Source organism: Moschus berezovskii, chromosome 7, assembly GCF_049115385.1.
Source record: "Moschus berezovskii isolate FMDL1 chromosome 7, NW_MosBer_1.0, whole genome shotgun sequence".
NCBI lineage: Eukaryota > Metazoa > Chordata > Mammalia > Artiodactyla > Moschidae > Moschus > Moschus berezovskii.
In genome coordinates this window covers 83,702,960-83,715,185 of record NC_142466.1, presented here as the reverse complement: position 1 = coordinate 83,715,185, position 12,226 = coordinate 83,702,960, and the positions used below count along the sequence as shown (strand labels likewise).

General features: G+C 42.2%; 1 protein-coding gene across 2 annotated transcripts in view; it reads left to right on the top strand.

The window, feature by feature from the left end:
* The window catches only part of RASEF (RAS and EF-hand domain containing), a 99,070-nt gene that overhangs the window by 37,807 nt on the left and 49,037 nt on the right, over positions 1-12,226 (top strand). For both annotated transcript variants that reach the window (XM_088838067.1, XM_055427345.2), the window contains exons 2-4: positions 3,171-3,317; positions 6,345-6,435; positions 11,437-11,532. In XM_088838067.1, coding sequence (XP_088694193.1) covers positions 3,171-3,317; positions 6,345-6,435; positions 11,437-11,532 — 334 coding nt within the window. The remainder of the gene's footprint in view (positions 1-3,170; positions 3,318-6,344; positions 6,436-11,436; positions 11,533-12,226) is intronic.

Genomic DNA, 12,226 nt, shown 5'->3' with positions numbered 1-12,226 from the left:
AGCTATTCCCTGAGAGCTAGACTCTGGAGCCAGATGGGGTGAATTGGAATCCTGGCTCTGAGACCAGGATGGTACTAACCTCCTTTCCTCTGTGGTGAATAGCATACCAGTGGTAATGTCTTCATAGGGTTGTCATAAACGTTAAGTGACTAGTACATGTAAATGCTGAGATCACCCCTGGGACTACATATGCAAGGAGCTTAATAAATGTCTGCTTCACTATAAAATACTTCAGAATAGTCTTTTATTCCCTTGAAAGAGAGGAGATGGTGGCAGTAAAGATTTACCTTCGTCATAGAAGTTTTATTGTTTAGTTAATATGAAGCTATCAAGGAAGGAAGGAAGAAAGTAATTTAATCTGGAAGATAATGATTAAAAAAACAAAATAGGAAAATGTAGTGCCAACTTTTTAAGTCCAAGTTGACTTTTACAAAGAACTTCCAAGTCTTAAGCTCTGCAAAATACTAACTTCTTTCTCTCATGTTGGGAAGATTGATGTAGTTAGGCAGTGTCTTTCAGTGTGGTGATCCAAACACATTTCATCACGTGTTTGGCCATGCTAGAGATTTTCACTTCAGCTGCGAGGGTGAGGAAAGGAGGAGAGAGGCAGAGGAGACAGGTAGTGGTGGGGGTGGGGAGGAGAGAGAACAGGGGTGTGAGAGTGCAAGCGAAACAGATGCAGGAAAGAGATGATGAGAATGAATATCAGCTAGCTTCCAGCTAGCATGTTACAAAGGATTTTAGCAGCCAAGCACAGAAGTGGCAAACACATCATTTCTGTTCCCATTCCATGGGCCACAACTAGTCACATGGCTCCAGCCTACCTGGGGTTCTGAAGAATCAGTTCTCCCCTATAAAAGAAGCAGGGTCATCGTTACCATCTTTCTAAATTCCATATATATGCATTAATATACTGTATTGGTGTTTTTCTTTCTGACTTACTTCACTCTGTATAATAGGCTCCAGTTTCATCCACCTCATTAGAAATGAAATAGCTTGCCAGTCCAGGTTCGATGCATGAGACAGGTGCTCAGGGCTGGTGCACTGGGATGACCCTGAGGGATGGGATGAAGAGGAGGTGGGAGGGGGTTTCAGGATGGGGAACACATGTACCCCCATGGCTGATTCATGTCAATGTATGGCAAAAACTACTACAGTATTGTAAAGTAGTTAGCCTCCAATAAAAATAAATTAATTAATTTTTAAAAAAATACCAAAAAAAAAACCCAAAGAAGCAGGGTAGATCCCAGCTATAGTCCCTGATACAACAGTTAACCATGTAACATATTTCCTGCTAATGGCAGACATTTCCTACAATTAACCTGTTTGTACGCTTCACTGTAAACTATTCCTGACATTCTGTATAATACCAGGACCAGCAAAGGACCCAAGAGAATGTACATACATTATGCATCTTTCTTATTTTAGAAATTTTCAGAAATTCAGGGAATCTTCTGAGATATCTACTTCTGAACATTTTATTGCTGTGCAGTTAGCCAAGAGATAAGGACTCTTGGTGACTATTTTTTTATTTTATTTTTAATTGGAGAATAATTGCAATATTGTGTTGGTTTCTGCCATACATCAACATGAATCAGCCATAGGTATACATATGTCCCCTCCATCTTGAACCTCCTCCCCCATCCCACCCCTCTAGGTTGTCACAGAGCACCATTTTAATGGCCATCCTTGACAGGCAGGTTCCTATTAACAAGAAAGTTTTTATGCTTTGTGTACCACTGGTAGTCAGTAAACGAAAAAAGGTAAAGAAGTTCGTGATCCATTAAAGTTACATGGGACAATCTAAAAGTAGACTTTTTTTTTTGCTGCCCTTGAATATAAGGCTCACTACTGTGGGCAGTGTTTGTACTCGGCTCTGATAGGAGGAATGAGTACCTCGTATCACCAAATAAATTGACATATTCCTGCAGATTTATTAATAATACTTCACATGACCCATTCTTTTGGATCATAATTGGCCTCTACACAGACCAAGCAGTTTATTTTTAAGAGCAAACCCTGGGAGAGTTTATAGCTACGTGGACACACCTCAGGGCCATGCTTAACTAAGCTTCGGGTTAATGTATACCTGACACTTTGCAGTGTTTCATAGTTATTGGAACGAGTTTGAATCCCATTTCTTCTGCCAAGTTTCAGATGTTTGACACCACTAGGAAGCAATATAATGTAATGGTTGGCCATGTGATAGTATCAAAGTGAGTTTGAATCCCAACTCACCAGTCAGTCAGTATATGACCTTGGAAACTGTCACTGTTTGCTGTGGTTGCCTGGGTATCTCTGATAGCAAATATTTCTGACTGGGTGTCCTAAACAAGAGAGATTTATTTTCTCACAATTCTGAAGGCTGGAAGTTTAAGATCAAGGTATTGGAGGGTGGGAGGTGAGAGCCTCTCCCCTTGGCTTGTCACTGGCCGTCTAACCGTGTCTTCACATGGTCTTCCCTCAGTGTCACTCAGCGTGTGTGAGCTCCCAGACTTGGGTCAAGGACACCACTAGCCTCACTGACTCAGCCCTTTGTTCCCTAGCAGGTCAGCTGCTCAGTCTTGCCAGTTTGGCTTTTACAAATAATAACAAGTATGAGGATTGTCACATATAAATAAATGAAATAATTTTTAACTGACTATAAAATGATAGGTATATGTACTTTTATGATCATAAAGTCTGAAATACATCTTATAGAGGTTGGTGGAATATGTCATAAGTAATTAGTTGGTTGCCTAATTTTTTTCTATAAATCTATGTACCTTTCTGTGAAAGAAAGGAAATAGCTAGCTGTGACAAAAAATATCCTTCCCTATCAGACCTTCCCTGTGAAGAAGGCCACCATCTTCTAATATTAAATCACCACTTTGTACACATTGTACACCTTTTATAATCATATGGTACAACCTAAATATATACAATTTTTATTTATCAATCACATCTCAATAAAGCTGGGAAAAAGTGAAGTTGATGTTCACTGTTAAAAAATAATAATAATATGTAGAATAATGTTTAGCATCTCTGACTTCTGTTTTCCCTCCATTCTGGTCATTCTGATATTACTTTTTCTTCCTCGGTTCTTATATCTCTCTTTCTGAAACATATTCTGAAAATTTGAATTTTTTTATTTGTTTTTATTTAATTTTTAATTAATTTTTTTTGGACAGAAAAGAGCAAGTTAGTACCTTGTATCAAAACATCAACCTCGTGGAGCCAAGACTGATTCAACCATATGAACATGTTATAAAGAACTTTATCCGTGAGATCAAACTTCAGAGCACAGAAATGGAAAACCTGGCCATTGCAGTGAAGAGGTATTAAAGTCTTTCCTCTCTCTATGGCAGAAGGGGTCCTTTAAGTGGCTCTCTGACCGAGTGGCACAAAGATGAAACACATTATCACGTTATGATATGGGGGGACTGCCCAAACCTGAGGAATCTGGAGCCTTCTGAACTAAGCCAGCACGAGGGAAGCTGAGTCTGGCAGTACTTTGTAGCATCAGCCAGCAGTCCATCAGCATGTCCCCATGATCCTATCGTATAAACCTTTCAAGGGCTGTGATCCATACAGAACTGTTCAAAGAGTTTCATTATCTTACATCCAGCCACTTGAAACCTACAGGAAACTTTTCATCCAGAGAGAGACAGGCAGAGACTCCATTTGAAACCTGACCTTGTTACTGACAGGAGTGACTCTGGGTGGGTTACTTACTCTCCCTGAGTCTCAGGTTCTGCATCTGCAAAGTGAGGCTATAAATTTTCATATCCTTAGGGTGTGGAGAGTTCATGGGTGAGTCATGGGTGATGCCCATGGCACAGGGCTTACCACATGGCAAGTGCTCAGCAGTGCTCCTTTCCCTCTCTCTAGCCCTCCTCACCAGCTTAAACTGAAAGTCTGAAAATCTCTAGCCCCTGACTCTCATCAACAGTTTATGAAAGCCACAGCTGGCTCACACAGACTTTCTTAATGGTTTCAACAGCAATGCAGTGCCAAAGAAAAATTTATATTTGCGATATAAATATAATTTATATGTTACAATCCAAACATCAGTGAAAACACACTCACTCCCTGTATAAACATGGACCCACACAGATACATGGGACACACATAGATATACACACATTCACACAGGTGGCCTGTAAGGACAGTCCTGTGTAAACCCATTGGGAAGAAAGAATGGCATTCTCTCCCCTCTGTTCTCCTTCCCAGCCAGGCTGCTCTCCACTGTGGAGGGAGTGGAACTCTTGGTGCGTCTCTCCCCTCTCCTTCTGTGTGTGGGATCCAAAGTCAGGCTCTGGTCTAAGCACAAGGCCTCTTAAAGGCCGCTTCTCTGAGCTGACAGAAACCTCACTGACGTGTTTAGGTGACTCCTGTAAACATTCTCTTACCTTCTTGACTAAGGACCATCCATCCTCATTTGTTTTGGGTTGGGGGAGGGCCTCAGTCTTTTCACTCCCTGGTGGCTCAGAAGTTAAAGCGTCTGCCTGGAATGCGGGAGACCCAGGTTCAATCCCTGAGTCAGGAAGATCCCCTGGAGAAGGAAATGGCAACCCACTCCAGTACTCTTGCCTGGAGAATCCCATGGAGGGAGGAGCCTGGTAGGCTACAGTCCATGGGGTCACAAAGAGTCGGACATGACTGAGTGACTTCACTTTCCAAACCACAAATCTTTTACATCTGAAGAAGGGATTCGCAGTGTCCTAGAAGGAGCCCTGGACTAAGGTTTAAGTGGGCATTCCCAGCATGCTGGGTACATTTCTGGGAGTTGAGTCTTACTGCCATGGGGTCGCAAAGAGTCGGACACGACTGAGTGACTAAACTGACTAACTGAGTCTTACTGAGGCAAACAGTGTGTCATTATAGACTACCCTGATTTAACCCTCCAAAAAAAAAATGAAAGAGAAAAAGAGTTGTTCAGAAGTGAAGAAGGCAGAGAGGACACATTCGGGAGCAGTCCTGATTGCCCAGATGTTTGGCACTGGATGTCTAGAAGGAGTGGCTGAGGAAAATGAACATATAAAGGGATAAACAAATGTGTGGCTTAGCTACTTACAGTCCCAGAGCTGACCAATAAAACCTGCAAGTTTCTGTGGAGATACATGGTGCCTGCATTTGAAATAGCAAGAGTTTGTAAACAGACTAAACTAGAAGACAGTCCAGACTTGGTTAACATAACCTCAGCGGGCTGTAAGGTGAGGAGGAAGTTAACGGGAGCAGAAAACAGTGATAAGTCACCCAGAATTTTACTCTGGGGTCTTCCCTCCACCCATCAATGCTTGTTTGGAACCTTATGTAGAAATTAAACTAATGAGCAAATTGTATGAGAGGGAGTAAATGAATTAAAAGCAGGTAGGATGGTGTGGTCAGAGAAGGCAATGGCAACCCACTCCAGTACTCTTGCCTGGAGAATCCCAGGGACAGGGGAGCCTGGTGGGCTGCCATCTATGGGGCCACACAGAGTCGGACATGACTGAAGTGACTCAGCAGCAGCAGCAGCAGGATGGTGTGGTGGAAGCCATTCTCCTTTTATCAACACCATATCATTGGGGCAAGTAAATGACTCTAAGTCTCATGGTGGCTGCTTTCAAGTCACAGTCTAGTTGAGTTGGCAAGACATATGCATGTCAAAATTTAGATAATTGAACATTGACCTGAGATAGAACCAAAAAATTTTAGCCTCAATTATTGTAAAGTGACAGATGTCTTCATACTGGACAATTATTAAATAAAACTATCTGAACATCATCTCAAAGAAATTTTCCTGTTTCTAACTTTTTGGCAATTCAGTATGCTCTGTCCCCATAGAAATATGATTTATAGATTATATTCATAAAAGAAACAGGAATTTTCTAAAGGGCAACAAAATCTACATTGCAAAACTTTAGGAAACTGACTAGAAATAATTTTTGAGATCTTTTTTCCCATTTAACTATAGCATATAGCATTGTGTGTTTCATGTAATAAAATTTCAGAATTGTATCTATCCATGGAGGCTTTTTTTTTTTAATCCAGTGTAGCTCAGCAGCAAAAAAAATTTTCAGAATTTACTGAGAGCCTCTCAGTAATCTGGTATCTTTCTCAGTTCTTTGCTACAGCATAGTTTAATACCATTTAATCTATTCTGTTCCATTTATTTAATATCTAGTTTCAATGTCCCTTTACACCCAGCTGGTCAAATTGCCAATCTTACTTTATTATGTGGAAGGAATGAGGAATATTATTTTAAATGGTATGTTTCTCCTCATCTGTGAAATAGCTTGAAATAGCTGAGGTCAGAATTTTCTCTTCATGCTACAAGGCCAAGAGTATAATGAAAAGGCGTGTACCCTCTTGAATTTCAGAGCCCAGGACAAGGCAGCCATGCAGTTGAGTGAGCTGGAAGAGGAAATGGATCAGAGGATTCAGGCTGCAGAACATAAGACACGGAAAGATGTGAGTTTGTGGGACTGTCCTGTTTATGCGATGAATCCTTGGACTACCTTTTATGTACAGGGCATGGGGCATTCTCTGGGTACAGCACATGCAGGTTGCCACAGGCACTCTCAACAAGGGCTTTGTCAGTGGTGCTTTTGAGGGGGATAGACAGAGACAGAGAGACAATAAGCAATCAGATAAAGGGGCTAATTTCAGATGGCAACAAGCTCAGTAAAGAAACATCATGTGTGGTAGACAGGCTGCTTCAGACTTGGAGGTCAGGGGCCTCCCTGAAGAGCGGACAGGAGAGCTGAGGCCTAAAGAAGAAGGCCGAACCCATCTTCGTAGAGGAGGTTGGCTTCACCCTTAATACCACTGTCTCTCAGCTCATGGCCACTACTGCTTTAAATCTAGATTACAGGGACTTCCCTGGGGTCCAGTGACTAAGTCTGCAAGCTTCCAATACAGAGGGCCCAGGTTCGATCCCTGGTCAGGGAACTAGATCCCATATGCTGCAACTAAGACCCAGGGCAGTCAAATAAATAAATAATATAAAGTAAATAAATCTAGATTACAATGAAGTTAAAAACATTCTGTTACGGTGGGATATGCTTTTACTTATCAATACAGGAACTCTCTTAGTTGGAAGTTGGGTGTTACCTTTAGTGACTTCCACAGGAGAAATAATTGTCTTTCTTCCTTATAAAATATATTTGAGTGTTAATGTTTACTGAAAACAGAAAAGAGACATATTTCTTTGAGTAGCTAATGTTAGGTTGAACGTTCTCTTTTTTCTGTTCGTTTTCCCCATTAACTCTGAGAAGAAGAAAATTGAGTGAGAAGGGCCTGGGATTGGCCTTTGATAGACCTGCAATAGAGGAAACCTGGGTTCAATTCCTAAGCTGGGAAGACCCCCTGGAGGAATGCATGGCAACCCACTCCAGTAATCTTGCCTGGAGAATCCCATGGACAGAGGAGCCTGGCGGGCTACAGTCCAGGGGTTACAAGAGTTGGACAGTGCTTAGCAACTAAACTGCAGGCCTTAGTTTGCCTCCCAGCTCTGCCCCACCTCAGTTAAGTGGCCCTGGAAAAATCACCTAACCTCTAAGCCTCTGTTGTTCCAACTTTAGATAGGGTAAGCCACCAACCTGCTTTAGGGAGTGTGGAGCCTGATAGTCTATATGCATGCCTAGCCCAGTGCTGAGGTGTGGTAGGGGCACCATGGCTGTTACCCTTCTCCTCTTTCCCATTGCTCTGAATACCTTATGACCTTTCAGATTCTTCACCTTGCTTTCCTTTTCCACATACATGCCTTCAGGTCTCTTTGTTCTCTTATCTCTTAATAACACATTTAATAACTTTGGATATCATGTAAATGGTTCAGAGTCCATGGTCCAGGGTTAATGTAATGGTTATCTTATTCTTTTGTTAGCCCTTTATCTTTCTAGTCTAAAAACAATAACATCCTAATTTTTCTGCCTTTCCCCTCTCTAGGCATTTAATCTGCGCTCACTCATTCATCACACATATCAAGCACACGTTTTTTTTCTGCAATAAATTTTTGCCTCATCCAGCTAAGCATTTCCCAAATTGGTTAATGGATACCCAGGCTTCCCAGGTGGCACAGTGGTAAAGAATCCTCCTGCCAGAGCAGGAGACAGAAGAGACTCTGGTTCGATCCCTGGGTGGGAAAGCTCCCTTGGAGTAGGAAATGGCAACCTTCTCCAGTATTCCTGTCTGGAAAATTCTATGGACAGAGGAGCTTGGTGGGCTACAGTCTGTAGGGTCGCAAACAGTCAGAGATGACTGAGCACACACTCGCACACAGTGGATACCTGACCACAGACCCACCCCTTATAACTTCATGTTTTGTTCATTATAACACCTTCCTCGCTTTCCTTGGCTCTGGTACAGGGGTGGTGCTTATGTGGCATCCACAGCAGCATTGCTGTGTTCCACAGAAATGGCATAAGCAGCCCGTGAGTCACTGCACAGACACAGTCTCTGAAAACCTCAGCACATGCTGCCAACAGAGCACCTTTGATCCTGGGGTGACACCTGTTTGTCAGTCTGTCCCAGTCTCCTAGTCTCTCTGGAATAACATGTCTAGGCTGATTGAAGACTTTCCGTAACTTACGTCTACTAAGCATGTCTCACCTGGCTCTCCACGGCTCATTGCTGTGCTTTCACTCCAGCTGTTTTCTTGGCCTTGATGACTGCTTTCCACTTTCCTAAATTTTGCAAAGCTCAGAGAAAGCCTTCCCTTCTCCCCAGTGCCCTGCCGTAGTCCTCCAACCACATTCACCTTCTCCTGACCTTGACTCCTCTTGCACAGGTAGTGTTTATCCCATTGTGTCAATTAGGGTTTTAAAAAAAATATGCTTTAACAGCTTTATGGAGGTTTAATGGGCAGGCAATAAACTGTATATACTCAAGGAGTAGACTATGATGAGATTTATGTATATACTGAGGAACCACCATCACAGTCAAGATAATGGTTACATTCACATACTACTGGTTTCCCTGCGCCTGTGACATGCCTCCCTCTCGGCCCCTCCTTGTCAGAACCATTTGGTGTCTTCTCCAGTGAAGCATCTGTCAGAATCTTTTGTTCATTTTTAAAACTCCATTTGGTTGTCTTCTTTTTTCTTTTTTTTTCACCACACCACAGGGCAAAACGTGTGGGTTCTTAAATCCCCAACCAGGGATCAAATCTGTGCCCCTTGCAGTGGAATCATGAAGTGCTAACCACTGGGAGCCAGGGAAGTCCCTGGTTGTTTTCTTATTGAGTTTTAGGAGTTGTTTATATATTCTTATCTGTAAATATTTTCTCCCAGACTGTGACTTATCTTTGCATTCTCCAAACAGTGTCTCTAAAAGAGTAGACATTTTTTTGTTTATTTTTAGTCCAGTTTGTCAGTTTTTTCTTTCATGTATCCTGCTTTTGATATTTAAGAAACCGTTGCTAACCCAAGGTTGCAATGATTTTTCTCCCATGTTTCTTCTATGAGTTTTATTGTTTTAGGTTTCACATTTAGGATCCATTTTGCAAGGTATGGATCAAAGTTCTTATTTTTTTTGCATGTGCATATCTAATTGTTTTAGCCCATTTGTTCAAAATACTATCTGTTCTCAGTTGAACTGCCTTTGCACTTTGTCCAAAATCATTTTTCTTTATCTATGTTGGGTTTATTTCTGGGCTTTCCATTCTGTTCCATGGGGTCGCAAAGAGTTGGACACAACTCGGTGACTGAACAACAATGGCAGCAATGCTGGTATTGCATTGTCTTGATGACTGTTGCTTCATAAATAAGTCTTGAAATCAAGTAAAATTAATTCTTCAACTTTGTTCCTTTTCAAAGTTTGTATTTTAGGTCCTCAATTTCCATAGAATCAGGTTGTTGTTTGTTATTTAGTCGCTAAGTTGTGTCCGACTCTTGCGACCCCACGGACCGTAGCCTTCCAGGCTCCTCTGTTGATGGACTTCTCCAAGCAAGAATACTGGAGTGGGTTGACATTTCCTTCTCCAGGACTCAGGTTGTCAATTTCTTAAAAAAAAAAAAAAAAAAAAAGCTCTGCTGGGGTTTGGCAGCACTTAATTGCATCACAGATGAATTAATTGGAGGAGAATTGGCATCTTAATAATAATGAATGATCCACAAACTTGATATATTCTCTGTTTATTTAGGTCTTATTACACTCAATTTTACGTTATAAACTTAAAACTTTATTTGAATACAGAACACAGGATATAAAATTCCATAATATGTAAAGAGAAAAAGGAAATTAAGAGATATTTAGGCTCATGAGAGCTACAGCCCCTGACCCAGGAGTGCCCTTTTGCCATTCTCTGCACCAGGGGCAACACATATGAGAAGTACCAGCCTGTGAGCAGCACTTTGCATGGAAATTTGCAGTTGGTGTGATTTGTATTTAGATAAGGTATAGTAGTAGTGTTAGTTACTCAGCCGTATCCAGCTCTTTGTGACCCCCATGGACTGTAGCCCACCAGGCTCCTCTGTCCATGGGATTCTATGGGCAGGAATACTGGAGTGGGTAGCCATGCCCTCCTCCAGAGGATCTTCCCAACCCAGGGATCAAACCCAGGTCTCCTGCATTGCAGGTGGATTATTTACCATCTGAGCCACCAGGAAAGCCCAGATAAGGTGTAAACTCTTGGAAAAACAGTGAACATACCAGGTCTTCATGAGTCCTGATAACATGATGGGACTCAGGCAAGTGATGGGGCCCTTGGCTGAGCCAGAGCTTTTCATTAAACATAGCAGTATTTAATTAGCTAGTTAGTTAATCAATGTGCTACAGCCCTCTATCACAATCAAGTAGTGGCCTTAGAGGTGTCACCCCAGGTAACGTGTGTATATATAGATTGTGGGATTCCACAGTTCCTTCACTCTTGTAGGTTTCCATTCTGGAAGTGCTGGGCATCTAAAGTTTGGTTACTTCCCTTATGCCTTCTCACCATCTCTGTGTAGAAGATTTGGGATCAGCCTTTAGTTCAGTTCAGTTGCTCAGTCGTGTCTGACTCTTTGCGACCCCATGGACTGCAGCATGCCAGGCCTCCCTGTCCATCATCAACTCCCGGAGTTTACTCAAACTCATGTCCATTGAGTCAGTGATGCCATCTAACCATCTCATCCTCTGTCGTCCCCTTCTCCTCTGGCCTTCAATCTTTCCCAGCATCAGGGTCTTTTCCAATGAGCCTGCTCTTTGCATCAAGTAGCCAAAGTATTGGTGTTTCAGCTTCAACATCAGTCCTTCCAGTGGACGTTCAGGACTGATTTCCTCTAGGATGGACTGGTTGGATCTCCTTGCAGTCCAAGGAACTCTCAAGAGTCTTCTCCAACACCACAGTTCAAAAGCGTCAATTCTTCGGCACTCAGCTTTCTTTATAGTCCAACTCTCTTGATTTGACACAAATGTTTCTCACCTATAGTATTTTGAAGAGCCTATTTAAATCAACAAGTTGGTTTTGTGTGTGTGTGTGTGTGTGTTTTCCAGGAAAAACGCAAAGCTGAGGAAGCCCTCAGTGACCTCAGGCGTCAATATGAAACAGAAGTGGGAGACCTACAGGTGACGATAAAGAAACTCAAGAAGGTAGGTATACGGCAGCTGGACTGAGGGATAGCTTCAGTATCTCAGTGTGTCTAAATTTTTAGCAACTAAAAACATAGGGAATCATATTGAAGCTGTAGATGGATCAGATTTCAGAATCAAATTGGACTCCTTGGCAAGAATGTTTTTAAAGGCCTCAGTTTCTTTTTCTAAGGGCAGCATATCTTTTGCATAGATCTAATGGATATTTCTGATCCCTTGAACAGTTTTCCATCAAACCTCAGGTTTCTTTCCATGTCTTTACCAAGTGCCCTCAAGTCCCACGTGTCTGGTGAACTGTCTTCTCATGACAGCAGGAACAGTCGTTCCTGTTCATGTAGTCCTTCACCCAGCTTACTACAGGTTACATGTATTCACTGAATATTTATTAAATGAAATGAATATTTCTCTTCTCTGTAGCAAGTTCCAGATCTAGAGGACCCCTGATCAGAGCACAGGGTGGGAGAGAACCTGTTGAAGTGAAAGCAAAGGTGTGATTGGTTTTGGCCTTTGTTCTATTTGTTTTCTAAAGATTCGGGTCCATTTTACTGTGTGGTGTGCTGGTAGGTGTTTAACAACAGGCTCTGGAGTAATTCCCATGTGGTCCAGTGGTTAGGACTCTGAACTTCCCCTGCAGGGGTTGTGGGTTAGATCCCTGATGGGGGTAAGATCCCACATGCCACACCTGGCACAGCCT